The sequence below is a fragment of the Pteropus medius genome, unplaced genomic scaffold (assembly GCF_902729225.1).
Source record: "Pteropus medius unplaced genomic scaffold, Ma_sr-lr_union100, whole genome shotgun sequence".
Taxonomy (NCBI): Eukaryota; Metazoa; Chordata; class Mammalia; order Chiroptera; family Pteropodidae; genus Pteropus; species Pteropus medius.
The window spans coordinates 10,882,971-10,910,051 of NW_024342467.1; the positions used below are offsets into that span (position 1 = coordinate 10,882,971).

At 42.6% G+C, this 27,081-nt stretch overlaps 1 protein-coding gene across 2 annotated transcripts; it reads left to right on the forward strand.

Annotated features, from left to right (window-relative positions):
• The first annotated feature begins 5,864 nt into the window (after positions 1-5,864).
• On the forward strand, positions 5,865-11,117 carry IL6 (interleukin 6). 2 transcript variants are annotated; one of them, XM_039862524.1, is made up of 5 exons: positions 5,865-6,015; positions 7,174-7,364; positions 8,473-8,586; positions 9,216-9,353; positions 10,648-11,117. In XM_039862524.1, exons 1-5 carry the CDS (start codon positions 5,898-5,900, stop codon positions 10,813-10,815), a joined length of 729 nt encoding a protein of 242 aa, XP_039718458.1. In that variant the 5' UTR covers positions 5,865-5,897; the 3' UTR covers positions 10,816-11,117. The 2 variants fall into 2 exon arrangements, with proteins under 2 accessions (XP_039718458.1, XP_039718459.1); XM_039862525.1 differs by lacking the exon at positions 5,865-6,015 and adding an exon at positions 6,858-7,013.
• Positions 11,118-27,081: the final 15,964 nt, after the last annotated feature.

The following is a 27,081-nucleotide window of genomic DNA, read 5'->3' on the forward strand; positions in this document are numbered from 1 at the left end:
GGCCCTGATAAGGAATCTCAAGGTATCAGAGGAAAGGAGCCACACAAGATGAGGAGAAATGACGATGCCATCACCCGTGACAACTCCCCATGCATCCTGACACCGAAGGGCAGTGACGCCCACCGCCAGTGCTTGGCTATGTTGTCACCAGAACCAACTGAAAGGCAAACTCCAGTCGAACTGCAAATTTCACTTTCACGATGCCAAACAATCAGCACGACTTACTGATTTAGAGATTACACTACTTCACGAACAACTAAGTTAAGCCCCCTGGAAAACCCAGTGATTGTTTTAAAGGCACATTATCCCTATTAAGATACGAACCCTTTCTCTGTGCCTGTGACATGAACAGTGCACATATATAGCAGCCGCCTGTAACCTCATAAGATATTTCCCCTCTCAGTACCAACTGGTATATCTGTAGTCATTATTTACGTCACTTCTACTCAGAGAATTACCCAGCCTGTTATATATACAAAGCAATATTTAAAAAGCAGGTTATAAAACACTATGTGTGGAATTTTTCTATTTCTCATACATTTATATATGTATTACTACATAAAAAAAAATGACAAGAATGATTACAACATGATAACAATGATTACAGCTGGGTGATAAGGTTATTTTGCTAATTTTTCCCCCTTTTTGCCTATCTCTACATCAATGTTCTACATTAAACATGTTTTACTTGTAATTCTTTTTTAAGTTAAAAACAATTCGAATTTTGAATATTGATCTTTTCCTGCTTGTATGGTAATGAAGAAATCTGCTACCTTCTTGCATTGATATGTCTGGGCTTCGGCATCTTCCAAATCTGCCAAATCAGTTTCATCTGCCTGAGGCTACCAAGATCCTGGGCATGTCAATAAGGGCGACACCCCAACCAGCCACTACAGGCCTTTGGGTGTGAACTAGAAAACAGCAACAGACTTGTGGGCTTCTAGGAACTATTTCTCAATTGGAGTCTCCTACACATCTAGTTCCGTTAAGAGTAGGCTCTGGATCATTAAGCATGGCTAATGAAGAACCACAGAATTGAACCGCAGAATGCTGGAGCTAGGAGGGAATTCAGACAATATCTCTCTACTGGAGCCTGAGATGGGAGAGCACTTTGCCCCAGATCCTCCAGTCATTCATCATTCCAACGTGCGTATCTGCCAACAGCGACACTTGCAAAATCAAAGATTCTACGATACAGTTAAAGAACAAGCCTAATTCAGGAAAACTTTATATTTGGCCAAAAGGTTTTGATGGCAGCAAAGAAGCCCAAGTTTCTTCTGAATCCCACAATCTAAGACAAGTCCAGAGGGGTCTTTACAAGCCTGGCCAACAGAGTAGCCGCACAATAGCAGATGGAAAAAGCCCAGAACCCAAATCTCTTCTGACACCTGACCTGCCCCAGACTACCTACCTGGTGTTTTCAATAGCTTTACTGGGGCCATGGTTAACAAACTTCCCACGGAGAAAGGATTACATATTACAGCCTTTGTCGACTGTCCCAGGAGGACGAGCACATCTAAGGCAAAATGCGGCAACTGCTCAGGCACCAAGGGCCCAGATGAACCTTTAAGAATGTGGTCTTTCCTTTTGCAAGATCCTCCCAGGGAAAGTATTGCCAAAAGATAATGCCAAATGCCAGACTTGAGGAAACTGATCACTTGCCAAGCTGATTAGTTGAAGCAGGTGCTCATTCCCTGTCACCACCTCTCACCCACAGAAAAGTAGGACATAAGAAAAATGGCCTCTGGGATGAGGGATACAGGGCCAGCCATCATGTCACAGAGCCCTCGGAGGACACAATACTGCTGCTCAGACACATACCACTGTGGAGACCCCAGAGCATCAGAGGAGCCACAGGCCTGGCAGACCGAAGTCACGGCAGACTAGCAGTTGAGCTTCCCAGGTACACAAGACCCCCTGGAGCCTTCACTATGGTCTGGAGGTCAAGGATGCTGCTCTGTGCCTCACACGCCCACACCCACACACAGGCACACAGCACTCAACGGCTTGAAGAAATTACCTGTGATTCTTTGACCTGCTTACCTGGATCTGAATTCTTCTGTAATATTTTTAACCAATCCAGATGGACGCTTCTTTAGGAACAATAAACCCCAGTATCTCAGAATTAAGGAGCGTTCAGCGTGTCCAAAGCATAGCAAGGGATTTGTTCCACCATGAAGACCAGGGAGAGTATCCCCACCTTCATGAATTCAGCTTGCTAAGGAGAATACGAAGACAAAGACACTCTTTTTTTTAGCAAATAGGTACCCAAAAGGGCATGGAAGAGAGGTGAAATATGTCATAGCAAGGCCAGCAGAATCCCCTGGTCTTACCATTACATGTGATGCTTTCAAATGGGTTCTTAGTACCTTAATTTTGAGGAAAAGAAGTAGAAGGAACCAGCCAATGTGTTTGCATGGTTAGTTTCTGCCTACGACATTGAACTTGAGAGAGCTGCGACCTTTGGAGAAACCAAAGATGGTTCAAATGACTGTGAGAATAAATGAACTTAGTGCTCTTTGCTGACAAGTTGAAGTTTCCTAATTGTAAAGCAGAACCAGCAGCCACCAACCCAGAAGGTCTACCCCACAGATGCAGAAGAGATAAAGCACTGAAACTCAGCCTGAGGGACCTCCCCGGCCCTGGGGCGCAGGGCCGATTCACTGCTTCAGAGTCAGCAAAGCAAGTTCTCTTCACCAACCAGCTTCAGAGCAGCTGTTTTATTAACATCGGGAGATCTGAGCACTCTCTTCCAAGCCTGGAGATCAGAGGAAAGGAGACATGGAGAGGGGTGCAGTTCCCAAGGCAGGGGGAGTCTACGTTGTTGCCCCAGGAAAGGCCACTTCCCTCCCAAGATGCCTGGGATTTTCCACTGCAGCAGGGGAAGGTAACCGAACACATAGCAAAACAGCGAGGGCACAGCAGACCTCCCCGCACTGTTCTGAATCAGAAATCCAGCAGGACAGAGAAGCCCTTCGCTGGCCTAGGGAGAGCTAGGCCCAGCCCCATCACACCTGCGCCCTGAGAAAAGCTGAAGCCAGACCAAGAAGTCACCAAGAGCTACAACAGGACATTGGAGCTGGGGTTTTGAGGGCCCGGACTGAGGCTGGGCCCAGCTGGGAACTATCCAGAGCTTTGGTGTCTGCGCCTTTGCCCTCCAAGTAGACATACCTCATGTCCCTCATATTCTCTCTCCAAGTCATACTACCACTTTTCCCCAAGCAGAGACATTTCGCAGACCCTTACAGGCCTGGTATCTGCTTATAGAGACTCGGTCCCGGAAGGAGCTATTAAATAACCCACCGTTTAAGTTTGCAAACTTCTTAAGTCTTAATGACAAGTGAAACCACATTCTGACAGCAACTGCAAGTTCCCTAGTACCCAGTAACTTCCCTTTTTTTTTTTCCCTTGGGATACTCCCTCCTGCTAAATCACAGGCCCACCCACCCCCAATGACCCCGAAGAAAGACAGAGAGCATGACACATTTTGACCTGGAAGATGTGGGGAACACGTCTTCTCCTGAGAGCTTAAGACCAAGTGGAAGTTGCTTTTCCCCTTCACCTCAAATGCACTGATGGACACTCCGAACTGGACCCCAGCACCAAGTAGGAAGGCAACCAGGGGCAGTAACTCTGAGGGCACAGGCGGGACCACCCAGCCCTAGCCCTAGATAGAGTGGTAAAGGAAGCAACACTACCTGGCTCTCCCTTCTTCCACTCCCTACCTTCCCATTTGCCCTGTTCCTTTTGGTCTCAGCTGGCAGTCACTTCAAATCTAGCCATTGAGGTTATCGGCTAGTAAATGCTGACAGCATGCTCATTTGTACATATCAAAACATGAGGGACAAGCTCTCCTAGTGGAAAATCTGGTGACATCCAAAGGGAGGAACTACCGTGGTAGAGTTACTGATGTTGCACTAAGACTTTGGAGCAAAGGAGACTCCATTCTTCTCACAAGCAAATGCCAGCCCAAGGCATCAATGCTGACAAAGACCTAAATGCCAGCGATACACAAGGTGGCAGACAGTGCCCGCACCCCCCTACCCCCTATGCATTCCCACACACACACACACACAACCTGCCCTTTTCTGGCTGCCGGAAGCACAAGACCTGGGATTAGGTCAGGCCCCCTGGCCCTCAAGCGCCACTTTCGAGATTTTTGAATAATGACGATGATCATGGACAGGGAAGGCTGTAGGTTTCTGTCATAAAAACACTTTGCAGAAAGCCTTGGAAGTGGTGTAGGAACAAGACACAAATTAGGCTCATTATTTAAACCGAGAGACCACGTTGGGGATCTTAATGTTCTCAAAAACAAACAAACAAACAAACAAACAACAAACAACAAACGGAAATCACTTTTTTTCCCACGTTTGCCACAAGGTATTTTCTAGAAAACATAGAATTTCATTTCTTCTGAGGAAAAATGGCTGGGAGACTAGCTGACCACTGGCACGGTGGTCGGGGTCATTTGTAGTTTCCTCACAGGCGAGAAACCACCGGGACTGACAGAACCCAGCTGGAGGCGTTCGCCCAGGCAGACACCCAGAGCCAAGAAATGTCACGAAGAGCAAGTATTTACTGCGGGATTACTCGGCACCAGACACTTTTCACACTTCGCCTCATTCAATCTGCACAACAGCGATATGGGAAGAATTGTTATCATCCCATTTTTATAGATCAGCAAAACAGGGCACAGGTCCTTGGAGTAACTTAGCCAGGGTCAAATAACAAGAGGCAGAGGTGGGCTTTAAACCCAAGCTGTGCGATTCAAGAGCCTGCGCTCTACCTAACATGCCCTCACATAGAGAACTTCCTGGGTGACATCAAGACAATGGGAAATTATAGTGTATATTTGTGCATGAGTGTGAGTGTGTGTGCGTGTGCGTGTGTGTATAAACCGATAATGAAAATACAGCGGAGCATACGTGGGTAGCCGAGAAAGCCTAACCTAGATTAAGGTAACAGAGGATTTAGTGAAAATACGGTGGGTCAGGTGCTACCTTTGGGAATAGAAGCTGGAGAGGAAGGAGACTTACTTTTCCCTGTATGTTTTGATGTCTTGTTTAAACATTTTATCATGTACATATACTTCCTCTTTTCAAAACTTTTCATTGAAAAGAAAAATCTACATGTTACCGTCAAATCGCTGAGTATTTGAATTTACTGAGTCATATTCTCTAAAACACAGGCACGTGAAAAAAAGCCATCCCACACTACAGAGGTCCATCGCATGTACTGCAGGCAAGCCATGGCAGGTGGCTTCATTTGGTGCAAGAGAGAGGACTCAACCAGGGGTGTCTGAGTTGCTCAAGACCCAAGAGCAGTAAGAAACGAAACCATTCAACCATCCTCTCCTATTTTCATTTTCAAACTAACCGCGCCCACCGCCCACCACCCCCTTGCTGGCTGTCACCACTGCAGGGCCTGCCTCTGTGTAGAGAGTAAGTGAAAGAATGGATGACCTCACTTTCTCCAACAGGTGGGTCCTAAAGTGTTGTCTGCAAAACAAAACTTGAGTAAATCAATTCATAGTTTAAATACCCTAGCAGAAGTCCTTGTTTTAGCAATCTTGACGAGATCTTCTTTACAAAGCAAAGAAGCCAATTTCATGATAACGCTGTGTTTTGTAAATAATTTTTTTTCTTTTTCTTTTTTTTTTTTTTTTTTGGTGCTCTACAACGATCCTAGTTTTAGCCTGGAGCCAATCTTCTGAGCTGTCTGGGTGTCTGGGAGACTGGCGGGGCAGCCTGGTCATGAGCCTATTTGCATGAGACCAAGGACCCTCCTGCAAGAGACGTCATTGTGAGGGCTGAGAGAGCCTGCTCAAGCTCAACCCAATAAGAAAGGCTGGGGCACTGAAGGGGAACCATAATTCAGAGCCTAGAGCCTAGAGCATGCTAGATTTCTTCCTAGCCGCCTGTGGACTCGAATCAAGTCATACAGCAGGGGGGAGCTATGAACACAAGCTCCGGAAAATGCCACAAGGTCCTCCTTTGACATCCCATCAAAGAGGTGAGTAGTATTCTCCCCAATTTTGCCCTGAACCAAACGAGTATCAATAACTAAGGGCTCCAGCACACCCAGCACACACCCTGGCTCCTCAGCGGGAGCGGGATCACCCCAGTGACAGCAGTGGGGATAGCACCGGCAGCCCAAGACAACCCCCTTGGCAGAGATACCAAAGTCTTCACCAGCAGGGTCCCCAAGAGGCCACTAGAGAGCAGGGCTGTAGCTGACTTGGCTGCAGTGAGCTGGAGCAGGTGAGGAGGAAACTGGCACATGCCACATGGTAGCAAAAAGGAGTCATTTATGTAGGCACTGAACACTGCACCTGGAGACTCCTCGAGAGAAATGCATGAGATTTCGGGGGCAAAGCAGACATTTCTGCAACAGCCGGTCTGCAGATGGCTCAGCATATTATTATCTTATGTGTAACCCCAGGCCCTTGGGCTGTGGTGTGGTGTTAGGAAACTCAGGTCAGAACCTCTTAGGTTTTTACAAATATGAATGAACTGGAAAACTGAATCCTAGACTGTTAATCTGGTGATTAAAGTATTTTTTTAAGTCATCGTCAGCCTTAGCTTCTCCACCAACCCCAGTGAAAACTTTCTGATTTCAGCTTTACTTTCCTTCTCGACACATGCCAAAGTGCTGAGTCACTAAAAAAGCAAAAAAAAAGAAAAGAAAGTAGAGGAAGCTTCTTAGGGCTCCTTGGTAATGACATAAGCACACTTTTCCCCCTGGTTGTGATTCCTGCGATGCTAAAGAACTTCACATTGCACAATCATAATAAGGCTTCCAATCAGCCCCACCCACTCTGGCCCACCCCCACCCTCCAACGAAGATTTATCAAATGTGGGATTTTCCCATGAGTCTCAATATTAGAGTCTCAACCCCCAATAAATATGAGACTGGAGATGTCTGAGGCTCATTCTGTCCTCAAGCCCACCAGGAAGGAAAGAGAGCTCCATCTCCCTCCAGGAACTCAGCTATGAACTCCTTCTGCACAAGTAAGTGAAGAAGTCCGTAGCGGGACGCCCGGCGGCCCCCAGCCTGGCTGAGAGGGGTGTGTGCGCCGCCGGGCGTGAGGGCTGGCGGGCGGCCAGAGGCCAGCAGCGCAGCTCCCCCCGCTGTGCGGTCTGCTCACTGCCGCTCTCCTTCCCTCCGCAGGCGCTTTCAGGCCAGTCGCCTTCTCCCTGGGGCTGCTGCTAGTGATGGCTACTGCTTTCCCTATTCCGGTTCCCTCCGGAGAAGATTCCAAAGATGATACCAACTCAAACAGACCACAACTCACCTCTCCAAACCAAACCGAAAACCTCATTAAGTCCATCTTCCTTGAAATCTCTGAAGTGAGAAATAAGGTGGGTAAGCTCTCCAGAGGGTGATGGATGGCCCGTGTGGGCGTTCATCTCCTTGCCCCTGGGTGGGGACAGGGGGTCCTGCATTGGGAGGTCTTTGTTGGGTTCTGGGACAGTTTAGACTTGAGGCCAAAGAGGCAGACTGTCTCCTGTATTTCTCCTCTGCCGCTGGTCTCAGGGAGTTCATTTCCCTCCTGGAAAATACAGAATGGAGCGGGAACCCATGGTCCCTGCCCCATTCCCAGCTCCATACTTGGCATGAGCTGAGGATCACTGCCTCTTAGGACTTCCTTTCCCTCAACCGAAAAATAAGGTCTGTCAACCTTTTTTGTGTGTCCCTTGGACTTTGGGAGGATTAGAAAAGTGCCACCTGAAATGAATGTTCAGCTTCTCAGGACAACTGCAGTACTTTTAGGTTACACGAGCTCAGTAACTGGGGACTCCCCAAAGTCATTCCAGCTTATAAAAGGCAAACCAGATAGCCCGCCAAAGTGGCACAGTCATAGGTAGGTGAAAGCGGTTCGTAAGCTTTGAATGACGTAAGGCAGTGAGACTCTGTTTGGTAGAAAGGAAAGAACACAGGAAAGGAAATTGGGAGCCCCGAACCTAGTTCTGGTTCTGCTGAACCAGCTTCGTGACCTTGAGCAAATTTCCTGCCACTTCTGGGCCCCATCTGTAAAATTATGGGACTGGACTAGATGATCTCACAAGTCCTTCCAGCTGGAACATTTTATGGCTTGAATTATATTTACCCAATTATCACCAAAAAATTGATGTCATTTATTAAGTAGCTACTATGGGCCAGGCACTTTATATAATAAGTATGTCTCATCCTCACAATAAACTCATAAAGAGGTGTTTCAGTATTCCCAATGTAGAGAGATGGGGACACTGAGACCTGAGATAGGCAACAAGCCTGAAGTCACAGGTGAGCCGAGAATTAAACCCAAGTGTGCCCGCCTCCACTAGATAGTGCTTGCCTGGATGCTACTGGGTTCTGACTTCATTTTTCTTAGAGGATTTCCTGGCCACGGTAGAACATGAATAGGCCCTCTAGTGGTATTTGTTTTAGGGGCCCTTACATGATGACAGTTCTGAAATTTCTTCCCAGATGTGTGGCAACGATGACTCATGTAAAAACAGCAAGGAGGTACTGACAGAAAACAACCTGAACCTTCCAAAAATGGCAGAAAAAGATGGATGCTTCCAGTCGGGGTTCAATCAGGTATGAAAGCAACACATTCACTGTTAGCTATTCCTTAGTCAAGAGTTCTTGATCTTGCATGCAGTGTCTGTATACATATAGACCAGGTAGGCCACAAAGAAGGGGATAAATGTAAAGAACACTGTGTAAATTTAATGAGGACGCCAGCTGAAACCTTTGTAAAGGCAACTTATTTCTGAATGGCATGGTCAGAGATAGCCTACCTGGGTGGGGATTTTCACGACTGTCAAACATTAGAATCCCCAGCAGGTTTCGCTAGTTCATCCTACGTACAGCGTGGTCCAGGGGCCTTTCTCCTTCTTGGCCGCCCTTAGCAGGACCCAGGCTTGCCCTTCCTGCTGAGGTCATTCTGTACACCCTTCTTCTCCTTCCAGACAGCGAGATAACCCGCGCTGACCTCTGATTACTTCAGCCCAACACGACAAGGGCAGGCGTGCAGCCAGAGGGCAGAGAATTAAAGGGAGAATCACAGAAGGACCCCCTTGTCACATTCTAGCATCGGTTGGGCTTTGGATAAAATTGATTGAGTTGGGTAGAGGGAGAAGTTGTTAAATTACAGCACATTCAGCTCTTAAAATCAGTTACATCTTCCTCGCAATAACCAATAGTCCCACCATCTTTCCTCTTAGGAGACCTGCTTGATGAAAATCACTACCGGTCTCCTGGAGTTTCAGATATACCTGGACTACCTCCAGAACAAGTTTGAGGAAAACGCCAAGGCGATGCAGATGCGAACCAAAGCCCTGGTCCAGGTGCTGAAGCAGAAGGTGAGCGTCTCCTGTCTCCTCACGTGGCATGGGAGAGACGGGCTCAGCGCACGCTGCCCAGGCAACTCGGGAATGCCGGCCAGTTCAGGAGAGGTGGCTGCCTGGGAAGGAAAAGATCTGAGAAATACGTCCTGAGAGTTAAAACGGTTTTTTTTTTCTTTTGCTCTCTTCCGCAGAAGACATCAATAACCGTATTTAAAACTAAGTCAAATGAGGCGAATTTTAACATCGACTTTTAATAGCTTAAGAAATAAGAAAAAAATATATCCGTAGAGGCACATCCATCCCTGCTCAGTGACCCATGATAACAAAGAACAGAGAGCACGAAAAGTATTTTAATATTTTAATTTTTGCCAAGTGATATTCTTGTCATTATGGTAGTTTCCACCCTTTTTTCCCAACTTTTTGCCAGAAGAGTTAATGCAGAGACATGGCTAAAGCCTGGAAGAGCCAGTACCACGGGCTTTGTTACTCCCAGCCGGCCATTCAAACGCCAAGCAAGGGAGGCCCGAGGGCACAGTGTGGATGAGCCAAACGAAGCGCAGGGAGAGGGCCCTGGATGGAGGGGCACATGGTGCTAATCCTGCCTCACCCTGTTCTAGCTGTTTGCCTTAAACCAGGGCACCTCCCACTGTAATGCGAACACAAATCCCCTGGGGATCTTGTTCCACTGCAGAGTCTGATTCAGCAGGTCTAGGTGAGACTTGAGATTTGCATTTCTAACAAGCTCCAGGCGATGCCAAGGCTGCAGCACACTCAGGACCAACTTGGAGGTGCAAGGCCTTCCTCAGCCACCTAGCCCCAAGTCAGGGGATCTATGGAAAGGCGTTTCTCGGTCCTCCTACACCACTAGATCAGTGGACTCTCAGTAGATGCTAAATGGATGGGTGAGAATGGAACTAAAGAAAAATACTACTTAAAGGCCACTCAAGAACTCATTAAAATGCTTTAACTATAGGTTCTTCTTTTATCGATTGAATTCCAACTACATGCCAGGCACTGTTTAGGCTAACGGAGGACAAATTAGATTCTGTGCTTGCCCTCGTGATGCTTGTGGTCTAAAGGAGACAGGGCAGCGAAGGGATGCTTAGAATTCAGTTGCTATGACAGGGCTGCACACAGGTGGACTCAGAGGCGAACCTCCGCCCCCATCTGGGCGAGTCAGAGCAGCTGGCCCCACTTACAGTCTCCTTGACCTCAAATTTGAACATCTTCCCGCAGCCCAGAGCATCCTACCACTAAAAAGGATTTGTTTGCTATTTAAACAATGCTTTTTGTTTTCTTCTCCCTTTAGGTAAAGAATCCAAATGAGATAACCACCCCTGACCCAACCACAAACTCCAGCCTGCTGGCTAAGCTGCAGTCGCAGAGCGAATGGCTGCAGACCACGACAATTCACCTCATCCTGCGAAGCCTTGAGGATTTCCTGCAGTTCACCCAGAGGGCTGTCCGGATAATGTAGCTTGGGCATCCGAGATCCTTGTAGTTCACGGACATTCCTTCCTCTGGTCGGAAATCTGTCCACTGGGCACATAACTTATGTCGTTCTCTATGAAGAACTAAAAGTATGAGCGTAGGACACTATTTTAATTATTTTTAATTTATTGATATTTAAATATGAGTTAATTTATATAAGTGATATTTATATTTTTATGAAGTGCCACTTGAAATATTTTATGTATTAGTTTTGAAAAAAAAAATAACAAAAAATGGCTATACAGCTTGAATATCCTCATTTCAGAGCCAGACCGTTTCTTGGAATGTGTAGGCTTACCTCAAATAGATGGCTAACTTATACATATTTTTAAAAGAAATATTTATATTATATTTATATAATGTTTAAATTGTTTTATACCAGTAAACACCTTTTTAAAAAAAAAATCAGCAGCTAAGTCTCTGTGTGTCTTTTGAAGCTTAATATTAAAAAGTTTCTGTCATCACCATCACCAACATAAAAAGCTACAATAACTGAGCAGCTACTGCATGCCAGGCACCGTGATACACCTGTTGCGCCCACCACATTTCATCCCAGCACTTGCACAGTCTTTCAGGGGTGTGAGGGAGTAAGTGATTTCCCTAAGCCACCACAGGAAGGTAAGGCACGGGCCCACATTTGAAATCCAGATCTCCCTCCAGGCCCTCTTCTCTTAACTCTCAGGTCCCACTGCATCCCAGGGAATTGAAAGATAATGTAGAAAATCCCAAAACATGTTAATAAAGGGAATACATTTAAAGATGTAATCAAAAGCCTTTGCGATGACACAACCACCTGTATAAGGCAGCAACGTGCAAGCTTCCAAATAATAACTAGGAATACTGCCTCCTTCTTCTGGGTTCCACAAACGCTGCATGCATCTGTCATAGCACCTACCGCACTGCATCCCATCTTAAAACTGATGGATTTTTCTTTCCAGCCAGCATGTGGGTTCCTCGAGGCACACTCTGTTGAATACACTGTGCGTCCTAAGCCCACGGCCCACAACCTGAACATAGGAGGCCCCCAAAACATTTGTTGAATGAAGAAACCATACCCAGATGATCAAATACAAGACACCTCAATTCTTGGGACATGTACTGTTGGTCAGTTACAGGGGAAATCAGAAACACTGTGCACTTGTAAATCTTCATCTTAAGGAAAATAGCAAGAATTAGAAAGAAACATTCTAAGAACTTCTAAAGGAGGCAATGAATAGTCACTGCATGTATATCTATCGCCATTTCCTTTCCTACCAGCAACATTCTTCATCCACACTCCCACCCACCCACCCCACCCCGCATAGAGAGCGGTGGGGAGAGAGGCAATCTGGGTAACTGCACATGGCCTCTCCACCCCACCTCAACACAATGTTGAGAATTTGGTAGATTCCCCCTTTTCGACCCTAGCAGTATAATAGTTCTGTCTTCTAATAAAGCTTTCCCCGCCCTAACCACTATACACTTTTTGCTCCAGGAAGACTTTCTGCTGAGCAAGGAAAATTCCACAGAAGTCAGAAACCGAGAGGAGCTAAGCAAGAAAAGAACCATGTACTCTGATTTCTAGAAGCCATGCATCACAAGTGAGCTTCCCAAAATTAGGGCCAAATCGAAGAACAGAGAGGAACAGCAGCTGACGGACACATCGTTCTTCAAACAAAAATGTGCTGAGCACCATACATGTCAGGTAATGCTAAGGATGCAGAGGTGAGCCAGCTAGACATGACCCCTGCCCTCACGCGGTTTACACCGTGGCATGGGAGAGAGACGTTGCACAAAGAATGTTAAGTGTGATGAGGTTCACAAAAGAGAACTGCTCGGTGTGCCGAGAACCTCTTCTGAGGAGGACCTAACAGCCCAGGGCGGGTAGTCATGAGGCTTAATTGAAAAAGAGAGTTTGGGGCTGAGATGTGAAAGATGTGTGGAGTTAGCCAGGCCGCGATGGGTGGGAAGAGCAGTCCAGGTAGAGGGGAGAGCATGCGCGAAGGTCCGAACGAACAAAGAACACGCGATGACTGGGACAATGAAAACTACATTATGTCCAGTGCCTAAGAAAGAGGGTGTTGGGAGCGAGTAGAGAGGGCGGCTGGGACCCCCAGATCACTGACAGCATCGGAAGCCATATTCAAAGTGTGGGGATTTATCCCATATGTGGTGAGAAGGCATTGACAGCTTTGAAGCAGTAGAATGATGTACGACGTTTACATTTTAATACGATCACTCGAGTGACAGTATGGAGAATGAATAGCAAAGGGGCTGGAAGAGAATGTTGGGGAAACATTCCAGAGGACTTCACTGTAGCCCGGGGAGGGATGACGGTATTCTGAACGAGGATGGTGGTGATGGCTACAGAAGAGAAGGTGACGACTGCCACCAACAAAAGACAGCTAGGAGCTACTTAAGTAGAATGCGGTGACCAGCAATCAAGATTCAGAAACTTCAGACGACGCCAAGTCTTTGAGACAGGGAAGAAGTAGGGTTTGGATGGAAGAGTAAAGCACAGAGAATTTTGGATTTGAGAGTATTTATCATTCATTCATTCACACATTCTCTAAACACCTGCAATGTGCCAGATTCTCCGCTGGGCCTTGGGGGTGTATTAGTGAGTCAGAGAGAGGAGGTCTCTGCTCTCATGGAGCTTATAGTCTAAGGAAAACAATTTAAAGAAATAACTACTATACTGCATGCTAAGTATCTGTGCTACTGCTATGAATTGAATTGTGTCTCCTAACAAGGTACGTCGAAGTCCTCACGCCTAGAACCTGTGAATATGGCCTTACTTGGAAATAAATCTTTGCAGATGTAATCAAGATGAGGTTATGAGAGTGGGCCTTAGAAGAAGAGAGGAGATAGACAGGGAAGAAGTCTGTGAAGATGAAGGCAGGTATTGGAGGGATGCATTTCTAAACCAAAGAACACCAACGATTGCAGACAATCACCAGAAGGTAGGAAGAAAACATGAAAGATTCTCCCCGAGAGTCTTCAGAAAGAGCACAGCCCTGCTCACACCTTGATTTCAGATATACAGCTTCCAAAACTGTAAGAGAATAAATTTCTGTGTTTTAAGCCACCCGGTTCGTGGTAATTGGTTGTAGCAGCCACGGGAAACTTACCGCTGCTACGGCAGTGCACGGTCCGGTCCGAAAATGAGGGCTCGGGAGAGGCTTCCCAGAAATAATGACATTTAAGCTTCTATCAAAAGACCGTACAAGATCGAGCCGGTGGAGATGCCGGGCAGGTGTCGCAAGCGGCCAGCGCAGGCTGTGCAAAGGCTCGGAGGCAGGAGAGAACTGTTGGAAGGACTGAGGAACTCTCAACTGCCGAAGCGCAAAGACCGGAGTTGTGGAAATGGAGCCGAAGCAGCGGGATCCAAGCTGTGAAGCGGCCTAGAGGACGGAGGGAATGAAGTCGTTAACGTCACAGAAAGGGCGGCTTTCTTGGAAAGAGCTTTTGGTCTGGTTTTGTATTGTTTGTTTGCTTTTGTTCTTTAAATGGTCAGAGATTTTTGAGTTTCTCCTCGTGGCATGGGGTAAGGAAGCCGGGATCCAGAAGTCGTGTCTAGAAGAGTTTTCTGTAGCAGCTTCCAGCAAAAGGGCAAATAGTGCCAGGAAAGCAAGAGGCAAAAAAAGAGAGAAGACGATACAGCGCTCTTGTGGCAGATGTGACTTAGGAACTTTAGACACTGCGATGTCTGGTAGCGAATTTTAATTTATTTTCTGCCTTACTCATAAAACTTCCATAAGCTTGATTCGCCAACATAAATCAATACATGGCAGCTTTGCATTAGCCTAGCTGTGAAGAATGAAGGGAGGTTCATGTTCACCTTCTGGGGCAAAATGGACAACGTAAGGTTGAAAACAGGAAGAGTAAGAGAAGAGATCAAAGAGAAATCAAAGGTGAGAGTTCAAAGAGAGACGCGATAGGCAACAACCAGGACATGTAAGACCCTCCAAGAAAATCAAGAATACTCAGGAAGAACTCGGAAAGGTCACAATTTCCTGTAGTTGGCTTGAAATGGAGACACTGTTTAACATATCTGGATGCTACAGGAAACAATTAGCTCCAAAGTCTGGGAGTTTGGGGGCATTTCGGTTACAGTATGAAAATGACCCAAAAATCTGCAAGAGAGAAAGCTGTAGGGAGGCAGCAGTCCAGATTCCACTCCTCGTAAAACTTCCTGGTTTCTGGTGCGTTAGGAATAGGAAGGAAGAGATAAACCAACACACGTGGCCTAAGAATAGTCTAATAATGATGATAATTAAAACATAACTGTTATTGAGCACTTACTGTACGCCAAGCGCAGGTCACTGCATGAATTACATCAGAGGCACATGTATCAAGCAAAGGAGCAGAGAGTCTAAGAAACTTGCACAAAGTCAGAAAGCGTGTCAATGCCACTACAGACTGCTAGTTAGACATTCTCCACTTCTCCCACAATAAAGAGTCTGAATTAGACGTGTGGCGACCCACCTGGAGACTACATTTATCATTCTCCTTTGCAGGTAGGTGTGGCTGTGCTGAATAAAGAACATAGCAGGCCTAAGATTGCTATCCTTAGAAAAGCCTGCTGACAAGCATGTCCCTTGACTGGCATCTGAGAACTTGAATGGTGAACATTCTCTATACCAATATAGAACTTTCCCCTAAGAGCAGCTAAACAGTTTATACAAATACGGTTTATAAAAACCGACTGCTTTCCTTCTGAGAACATGAAATTTTAACATGTACAAAGTAGAGGGTGTCCCAGTAAAAATTATGGGCACTGAGTTGCTAATGAACTTCTCTGCTAGACACATGTTGTCACAACTCATTTTTGGAGGAATTAAGTGCATCTGGTATGAATCGCCTGGGAGAGAACTCTTGGAAGCTCCTGCTTGATTTTCTCCAGAATTCAGCCCATGTGTTTTTTGTTTGCTATGATTACTTCGTATCCTTTTGCTGTAATAAATCATAGCCTCTGACTCATATGCTGAGTTCTGTGAGCCCTCCTAGCAAATCACTGAACTCGAGAGTGGTACTGAGAATCGACACAGTGACTAAATTTTCACCTGTGACATGTGCCTTAAAAGATATTACTTGCCTTCCATTTCTAGTCTTTCACCTTTCTGTACATTAGAATAAAAATATGACGGGGAATCAGCTTCGATCATGCAGAACAGAGCTTAATTACCAGAGCTGTAATGTCTAATATGGTACACAGTAGCCACTCATGTCTTTAATTTTAAATTTAAATGTATTAAAGTTATATAAAATTTAAAACTAAGGCTCCCAATTTCACACGTGCTGATGACTATCATATTGGAGACTGCACATACAAAACATTTCCATCACTGCAGAAATTTCTACTAGACAGACAACCCTAGAGGTTAGTGGAGCAGAGAAATGAATGGAACCTCAGTCACTAAATGACCTCATGTAGCTGAATAGACTCACCAGCCTGGACCAACAACAATCACTGGACTGTTAGATGATAATGAAATATATTTTATCTTACTTAAGCAACTATATTAGGGGATATCTTTGTTACAGCAGCTTATCCTATACTCTAACTAATACAGCTCCCAATTTATTTTTAACCAAGGATAAGATATATGCAGAAAACAAAATAAACAAGCAAGACAAGAGATGATTCAGAATATCTTAGGAGCACAGCTTCCCTTGATGTCCAGGTCTTTAGCCAGAGCACACACCTGTCAGTGATATTGATCATATAGGGTAGGGTCTTCCAGGATCTGAAAAGCTCAATTCTTGTTCTACCAACGTCTTTTTGTATCACTATTCAGGGAGAACTTACACAGTCTATGTACTTTCTTTTAATGTAAGCATTCAACACTATAAATTTCCCTCTCAGAACTGCTTTAGAATTGTCTCAAAGTTTAAAATGCTGCATTTTCATATTCATTCAGTTCAATGTGTATTTTTTTTTTCTCTCTCTTGAATCTTCTTCACCCTATGGATTACTTAGAAGTTTTTGTTTAGTTTCCTAGTGTTTGGAGATTTTTCTATTATCTTTCGGATATCCATTTCTAGTTTGATTCCATTGTGGTCAGAGAACATACTTTAGATGATTTCAGTTCTTTTAAATTTGTTGAAGTTTTTTTGTTTTGTTTTGTTTTTATGGCCCAGGATATGGTCTATCTCAGCATAGGTGCCATGGGTTCTTGAAAAATATTTGTATTCTGTTGTCGTTAGGTCAAGTGTTTTATATGTCCACCAGATCCTAATAGTATCAATCGACAGGTACTGTCGAGCTCTTCTATATCTTTGATGAATTTCTCTCCTATTGTTCCATAGATTGTTGAAAGACAGGTGTTTAAGTTGTCAACTAGAATTGTGGGTTTGTTTATTTTCCCTTTCAGTTCTATCAGTTTTTGCTTTGCGTATTTTGTAGTTCTGTAACATGGTGAACACATACTTGAGATCGCTATGTTTTCTTGGTTGAATTGATCCTTTTATCATTATTTAATATCTCTCTGCCCTAGATAATTTCATTTTCTCTAAGTCTACCTTATCTGATATTAAAATAGCCACTTCTGCTTTCTTCTGTTTAAAGTTTGCATGGTATATATTTTTCCATCCTTTTACTTTAGACCCACATATATCATTTTATTGAAGTGAGTTTCTTGTACAACATACATTGGGTCACTTTTTAAAATCTACTCTGCCAATTTGTCTGTTAATTGGTATGTTCAAGCTACTTACATTTGATGTAATTATTATTATTGATGTTATCAGCCTTAAATCTGCCACTTTGCTTTTGTACTTTATGTTTGATCCCTCTGTACTTTTGTTTCTGTTTTCTTTTTCTTGCCTTCCAGTGGGTTGCTTGGACATTTTTTAGAATTCCATTTTGATTTGCTATTATGTCTTTAAATGTTTCTCTTCGTAGAGCTTTTTGTGTTTCCTCTAGGCATTCATTACATTATATACACATAACTTATCAGATTCAGATTCTACTGGTGTCAACATTTTACAAGTTCCAGTGAAGAATAAAAAACTTTATCTCTGTTTACATTCCTTTACTCTCCCCATTTATAAAAGAAAAAGAAAAATTTAAGGGGGAAAAAAAACCCGTCATCCTCAGTGAAACAAGGAAATGAACACGGCCTGCAGTCCACAAGCTCACCACCCAAAGCCTTAGGAGTCTGGATGGAGATGGAGGATCCGAGCTCCCGCACTGTACGTGCTGCCTCTACAGGACCTCAGAATGTCTGCATTCTGAGGGGCCTAGCCAGGATCTGTAGATTAGGGCAACGAGTCCTGGGGTTGGAAATGGCCCACAGAAGTGAGGTGTACAGTCTGTTCAGATACGTGTTTCTTAAATGAGAAATAAGTCTAACACAATTGGGAATTAGGGGAATGATATAGTATAATGCAGGAATTGTGTAGGTTCATACATGACCTCTCTGGCATTTCAAAGCCACCAGGGGCAAGATTTCTCACAATTAAAGAAAAAGTTTATACACCTTAATAGTATATAAAATTCTAAAGAAAAAGAAAAAAAAAGAAAAAGGCCAAAATCCTTTACTGTAAGTATTGGCTGCTTTAGTGACTTCAAGAACCCCAACGTTTTCTACTGTTAACCATTTGAGAGATCTGACAGTGCAAATGTGAGAGCTGCAGAGGCACTTCCCCTGCGTGTGAAAATAAACAGTCAGCGAAGAAATAATTAACCTGGGTCAGATCGGATTTCTACCTTGATACTAATCACTTCCGGTGCAAGTTCACTCTAGGGCCTAGACCTCGGTTTCACGCGGCACAGGACCTACTACGCCACCCCGGATGCGCATGTGCGTCAGGTTTACCTGTGCTACTTTTTACGAGAATCGTCACTGATTTTGTGCTGCGCGGATTGTAAAATTACAAAATTTTAAGTAGTGTTTTCCTAACCCTATTTTTCCCAGAAGCATGGTTTTGCAGAATACGAGTTTTTTCAGTAATGTATAGATGGTGTTATAGCGGAAAGGCCCAGCTCAACTCGGTTGAAGAGCAGAGAAAAAAGGGCTGAAGGAAAAAGTATGCAATGTCAGCCTCCCGCAAGGAAATGGGGTGAACGGGGTTGCAAGTAAACAAGAGTGGATGGACAAGGTCTGAAAGGCTGGATGCTAAGCACTTAGCCTGCGTCCCCAACTCATGTTCCTGATTTCTGGGAGCCAGGCGGAACGATGGAAGAGTCTTCTCTGGAGAACTTGATAAAAGAGTAAAGATGTAAAAATACTAATATTATGAGATCCCCAACAAATGAGTCTCCCATTACTTTGTGAAGTTCAAGGATGACAAGCCCTGCACACACATGCTCAAGCTTCCAAACAGCCTTTTAGTTCTTAACTCTTTAATATGAGAAACGACCAAGTCAGAGTAAACAAACAAACAAACAAAACACAAGAATTGGAGGCTCTAAAAACAGACCACCTCAAGAGAAAAAAAAAGGAACTAAAACAGAAAGAAATTTTAAAGGCAACCAACCTAGGAGATAACATCCAAAACAAACGAATGAACTGGAATTACAAAAACAGAGGACAGAGAAAATGGCGGAATAGAAGTCAACAAAATAATTCAAGAAAATTTAATGAAAAGATACACGCTTCTAAATTGAAAGGACCACTGAATGCACAGCACAATTAATCTTTTTTAAATCCATATCAACACACACACACACACACACACACACACACACACACACACACACACACACACACGTCATATTCTTGTGAAATTTCAGAACTCTGAGATAAACAGAAGATTCTGTGTGCTTCAGAGAGGAAAAAACTGGTCACACAATAAAACAGGAACCAGATGGCTTGGGATTTTGAAGAACAAGAAGAAATGGAGCAATGTGTTCAACATTCCTCTAAATTCAGCCAGAATATCAAGTATGAAGAAAAGATGAAGATATTTTTAGACATTCCAGGACTCTATTATTAATTTATATCCCACGCAATCTCTTGAAAGAAATTACTAAATTTTAAGCTTCACCAAAGCAAGAGAGTAAAGCAAGAAACCGGAAGACATGGAGGAGGAGAAAGGGGAGAGAATTGAAGGCAAACTCAAAGAGGAATGATGAAGGGAGATCCTGGGTTAACTGTGCACCAGTTTAGAGGACAATAGTCCAGACTGAAGCAGTGTCCCCAAGACAGCCATCGTGAGGGCTGTCATACTTCGGACACCTGCTGCCTTGCACTACCTTTTCAATGGAGGACAGAATGCACAGTGACCTGGGCGCAGAATATTATCCATACTTAGCCTATTTTGACAATAAGCTAATTAATTGAGCTCCTTCTTTCTTCTCCATGCCCCACGACCTGGATCAACCGAAGATATGTAGAGTGTGAGCTTATACCTGTTGTATCTCAGTCTTTGCCATGTATTAAAATCACTGGAAGGCATGTTAAAACACAGATTTAGTAGATGCGGACTGGGACCTAGAAATTTCTTACAAGTTCCCAGATGATACTGGTGTTCCTGGGCAAGGAACCACGCTTTGAGAACCATTGCTTTTATCTACCCTTGAATATCGGGGTTGGTCATGGTGAGCTGGGCACAGAAAATACAGAGAATCCCATTCCTTCCACCTATTTTTTCCCCGGCCCACATTCCTGGCCTGCTGGATGTTTTGACTTTCCCAGGACTCATTCAAGCCTTCTTCTAACAATAGCAATATAGCTCTTTCCCTATGTAGCTAGATTTGTACTAGCCACTCATGTTTCTAAGTATGCTTAGGCATGCATACATACTTAGGTGATTTTAAAAATTGTATTGAAGTGAGAAAATTATGAACGTAGAAGTCAGCGAATGGTTACCACCTGAAGAAAAATGGTGTGATCAGGGCAGGGCACACAGAGGTTTCCTAAGATACTAGAATGTTATCTATCTATATATCTATATCTATGTCTATATCTATCTATATATATATATGTGTGTTTTTTCTTAGTAGTCTTTAAAGACTAACAAGTTATATATCTTATTTATTCTTAAATATGAATTATACAGTTCATAATTTTTAAAAAATAAGAAATAATAACTTCCTAATGAACAGTCCTTCTCAGCAAAGAGTAGAACAAAAAATTATCAAAGTTCTTAAAGGCAGAGAAAAAAGAAAGTAGCTCAAAGGTAAAATCCCTTTGAGGATTAAGTGGTAGGTACCCCTTAGGGGGCTGCCTGCCTCACTTCTCCAGGGGCTGCCAGAGTCCAGTGAGTTGGGTGCTTGCCAGCATTGTCCGGACTAGAAGATGCTACCCCAGCCATAGCTGATTGGTCCAAGGATAAACTCAAACAATGGCTCCAGCCAGCCCTATCCAATCCTCCAGAAATGAAAACGAGACAAGGATTTGTTGGAGCAGAGACACTGATAGCAGAGTTCCACGAACTCCTGCTACTGAACCCTCAGTTCCTGTCTTTCTCAAGGTTTAGCTAGTCATCAACTTCTTGGATGAAAGAGATAATCTTGTGTTTGTCAGATACATTTCCTTTGTGCTTAAACTAGCCAGAGTCTGTTTTCTTAGTTTCAACCTAAGGAATTTTAATTCATGTAGCCTTGTAACTATTTTTAGGAGAAGCCTCCCAGAGACTGACTTCCAAATACTTGACAATTTATTTTGTCAAAAATATTCTATGTCAGCCACTTAAGATTCCTGGAAGCAGTATGACACATGCTGTTCTCTTTATAATGAACTCATTTTCCCCTGAAGAGAAGGCAAGTCATTTGCACAGCAGGCCTCGCGGGTAATAGCCTCGTAACCCAGCTTGGATAACCTCATTAGTGTCTGATCACCTGAATCACTCAGAGGCACATCAGGACTGGCATCCAGACACGTATCCTCATTTACACAGGGAAGATGTTCCCTGAAACTTGGTGAATCACCCAATCCAACTTGCTTGTTTTTATCTATTTTATCTTTATTGTTAATATTTTCATTACAGGAATTCAATAGATAAAATAATATAGAGTAGTGTTCATAATATAGTAGTGTTCATAATAGCTAGTTGAATACTCAGTTTTAAGATATTAAACGGTATTGATATAGTCACATAACTCACAAATGAACCACATCTAAATAATAAGTAGCAATTCAATAGTTGATAGAGTAGTCCTCAGTAATTCTGCATTTGAGCAGTTTAGAAAACTAGATCTTCTGTTCTAAGAGATGCTCCCTCCAAAGCCTGAACTCCCCAGTGTACGCTGATTACTGATTAAGGGATTAGTGTATATTAACCACCCCTTCACACACACACACATACACACACATATACACGCAGGCACACACACGCATGCACACACACACACAACTTCAGCAGCTTCCTCTTCTAAGGATTACACCTTTCAAAATGGGAGCCCATGGGAAGGAGTTAGAGACAATATGGGCTCCAATAATGACACAGGTGACATTTCCTGAGCGTTCTTTCTAAAGTCCAGCACCTCGCTAAGCATTTCTTATTCGTTACTTTATTTAATCCTTCCAACGCTCTATGAGGGAAATGTTAATTTCTTTAAAACTTAAAGAAAGCCAGTAATTTCCCCAAGGTGACACAGCTTGTCAGTGGTGACATTGGACCTCAAGCCCAGGAACCATAGCTAGTAAGTCTCAGAGCTACAATTCTGACATTGTCTTAATTCCAAGGTCACCTCTTTTACTTCCATAGGATTAACCACTCCCAAATGACTGAGAAAGAATCACCTTCAGTGAAAATGCCTCTCCATAACTTTAAAAATCTATCTAAATCCCTTTCTTGTCCTTTAAGTTAAAAATCTTCATTCTTTATGTTAGGAAATTATAATAAATGTTATTCTTCAGGAAAAAAAAAGTTAGCGAGGCCTATGTTCTCTTGCAAAAGATACAAAAGATACATATAAAGGCTTCTGCCAGTTTTTCCAACCCCCTGTGTCCTAGGTGGCCAGTTCAGCAGGACCAATATATTCAGAACTGCCCTCTGGGAGCTGGCTCATGGCTCTGTCACCCAGGGCATCTGCAGATCCAGGGAACAGGTGCAAAGACCTAACATGCCGTTTATATCAGATGAAGACACAGCTTTTACCTCATAGATTCATCCTACAGCTTTTCGTGTGATTTTATTTACAAAAAATAAATTATACATATATATTTATATGTATGCAATTATACACATATATTTATATTTATATATAATTATATATTTGCTTATATATACTTTTATCTACCTACCTATCTATCTATCTATCTCAAGAGATTGCTTTAGTGCATCTTCCCAAACTGAAACCACCTCAGCAAGGGCACTTGCCACATGATGTTCAATGTCACCTGGGGTCTGGAAGCCTTGAATCATTCCTATTGCCCTGTCTAAAAAAATGAAACATAAATCAGAATGGCTGGGATAACCATTCATGCTCCAAAGCTATATTACTTCTGGTTACACAGAAATGAAATATACATGAACATAAACAAGTGCATACAATAGCTCCAGGATGCACCTTTGTTTAGATCCAAGAATGTCAGTCCTCATATCTCTGCCCATGTCCTTAAATTTATCCAATAAATCTATCTTCTCTGCCCACTTATACTTCAGCTCCACCTTTGTCATTCTAACCACCTAGTAAGCATGTGTCTCTAATTCAGTTTATTTATTTATATCAATATGATTTCACTAATCTTTAGCTCCTTGTATTTGAAATTTATGTAGGGGCTATTTAAAAACAACACATATAAAAATCTATGGGATGCAGCCAGAATCAACCATATATTCATTTTAAATATATATAGTAAATCCCTGCTGTGTGTTAAGCATTGTTTCAGGGGCTAAGGACAAAACAATGACCAAATCTGACAAAAATCTCTAACCTCACCTAGCTTATCTTCCAGGGAGGAAAGTCAAACATAGCAAAATAGGAAAAATTATTTTTCCAAAATCATAAATTAACTAATCAAAAAGAAAAAGAAAAACCTATAACCCTAGAATTGATCATTCCAAGAGTTGGTCTTGTAAAAGCTTAATAAATGAGTAGATAAGTCTCTGGCGAGACAGAACAAGAAACAGAAAACACACACACACACACACACACGCACACACACACGCTTGGCATTAAGAAAGTGAACATCACTCTAGTTTCAAAGATTTGAAAATTGTAAGAAAACATGTCATGTACACTTTCAGGTCAATAGTATTTTTATCAAGAAAATGAATTCTGTTTTAGAAAATTAGATATTACCACAAATAACTTGAGGAAAGGCGGGGAAAGGAACAGTTCAACAACCATCAAACGGTTATTAAAGACAACAACATAAATGATTTTAAGGCCAAAATTCTTTTAGTAAAACTGAAAGAAAGAAAAAAAAACCTGAAAGAACATCTAATTCCTGAGTTACTTCAAAAAACAGAAAAATATGGAGGCTAGGATAATCTTGATAGAAAAGTTTGACAAAGATAGTATAAAAAAGAAAAAAGAAAAATGCATTTTTACCAAAGAATAAAGACTAAACCCTAGCAAAATGAATTTAGATTATTAAAAATAATAACAATTATAAACAAGTATTATTTATTCCAGAAATGCAAAAACTATGAAATATTAAGAAACCTATTGATAACACTCCTTGTATTAATAAATTAAAGAAACATCATATAATCATCTTGGTAGATTCTAAAAAAGACTTTTGATAAAACTCAACATTCATTCCCCCCGAAAATGGAGGAGGGGGGGACGAAAAAAAGAGAAACTTATGAAATTGTAAATAGAAAAAATTCACTTACCTTTAATGGCATTCTTTGGCAACAAAAACAAAAAAAATGATATGTTTTTAAAAGGGCAATTTGACAGCAGTTATCAACATGTAAAGCTGTCATATCATTTGATTGATGACTCTATTGCCACGAAATTATTCTCTAGTAATATTTACATGCATTTGCAAAGATGTACATAGGGAAAGACGTTCACTGCCATATTCTTTACAACAGCAAAAAATGTCTATCAATCGGGACACTATTAAATAAATTTCAGTGCATCTACTCATTGAAACCCTGCACTACCATTAAAGAGTGGGGTAGCTCTACACATCCTCACATGGCCAGATGTGCTACATACAGGTAGTGAAAAAACAAAATTGCAGAATAATATGCACTGCATGATGCTATTTTTGTTTAAAATGTGTACCCTCTCACACATATAGAAAAAAAAGAGTTTAAAATGCTATACGCCAAGTACATAGGTAAACACCAACCATGGTTATCTCTGAGGCTTATGTACAAAATTCAAGGCACGAAAGGGTAAAGAATGAAGAAACTCCCTCGCATCAGGCCCTGGGTCATTTCACCCCGCCCAGAGGTATCTACTGCTGCCAGCTTCCTACACACCCTCCCAGAGATACTTCACACATATAGGAACACGTGTGGATTAACAAGTGCACCCCCCTTAGCTGGGGCAGATTTGCCTTTTTTCTGTGTGTTGGTCTGTGAGGACCAGAAAGCTGTTGCTAAGGTGCTGAGCGATGGAATCATTTCTAAGAACATCCCTCCTGATGGTTTCATTAGTCGGTCTCAGCCACGTGCCAGCATCACTGTGAAACATCAGCAAAATGATCCTTCCACAAGCCCACCCTTTAACCCCTAAACTCCTTCTGGGCAGGGCAGTGGCTCAACAGAAGAGAGTGGAAAAGGGAATCCAGTTTTTCCAACTGCTCTCACCCATTTCTCCTCCACAACTTGTCCCAAGATCCAGAGGCATCTTGGAGCTGCCAGTTATCACCTATGTATCCCAGGAATCTTATCAATTACAAAAAAAACTCCTCCAAATTCAACAACAACAACAACAACAACAAAGCAATCCAATTAAAAAATGGGCAAAGGATTGGAATAGACATTTCTCCAAAAAAAGATACACAAATGGCCAATAAGCACGTGAAAATATGCACATCACTAGCCATTAGGAAAACACAAATCCAAACCACTTCACATTCATTAAGATGGCTATTATCAAGAAACGAAAAATAACAAATGTTGGTGAGGATGTGGAGAAATTGGAACTCTGTGCATTGCTGGGGGAAATGTAAAATGGTGCCACTGTGGACAACAGTTTGGCAGCTCTTCAAAATGTTAAGCACAGAATTACCATGTGATCCAGCAATTCTACTCCTAGGTACGTACTCAAAAGAATAGAAAGCAGAGACTCAAACGGATGTTTGTACACACATTCATCATAGCATTAGTCACAATAGCCACAAGGTGAAAACAACCTAGGTGTCCATCAACAGATGCGTGTATGTGAATATGTGTGTGTGTGTGTAATGGACTCAGCCTTGAAAAGGAATTAAATTCTGGTACATGCTACAACATGGATGAACTTTGAAAACATGCTAAGTAAAATAAAATAGACGCAAAGGACAAATATTGTATGGCTCCATTTATATGAAGCACCTAGAATAGCAAATTGGTACAGACAGAAAGCAGAACAGAGGTTACCAGTGACTGGAGTGAGAGAACAGAGTTAGTGTTTAATGGGTACAGAGTTTCTGTTAGAGACAATGAAAAAGTTCTGGAAAATGGAGGACTGGACATTTTGAATATACTTAATGTCACTGAATTGTATGCTTAGAAATGGTTAAAGTGGTAAATTTTATGTTATGTATATTTTACCACAATTTTAAAAAAATTTTAATAGAATGCACACATTGCAAGCACCAGAGTGATCAGAATGAGGGTGCTTTGTTGACTAAAATTTCTGACAAAGTTAGAATTGGGCAGAAAACTTTTAATTTCACCTCTCGTTCAAAATCTTTCTTAAACTTTTGACCTCACTTTCCTCCTAATGACCCCAAGTGGCTGAGAAGCTTCCTCTGAACACCAATGACGTCTGCACGAGCCATCAGTAAGTGACTAGCCAGCAGCTCAGGCCACCTGCAGCTGAGTTTCACTGGGCTCCACAGTTTCTCAAAACATTTTAATTTGCTACTAGCTTTAAATAAAAATCTAGATCTCCAACTTTCCTTTAAAAAATCAGAAGATCTAGTGGCCCTGGGATCACAGATTGCATGGTCACAAGGACCCGAAGGTGGGCTCCAACAGCTGCCCTATTTAATTCACCATTGTCCCAACCCACCTACTTCCCTCCTTGCATATCTGTGTGGCCCTGTGGGCATTTTAGTTTTTGACCTCTTTTATATGAGGGCATCAAAAAACAAAAATGAAGAAGTTAATCTGTAAGTTGCTGGAAAGACAGTAATCCTGAAATACTTGTTTTTAACTTCCCATTTTTCATTCATGCAAATGATGGGGGTGGAATATATTTAAGGTA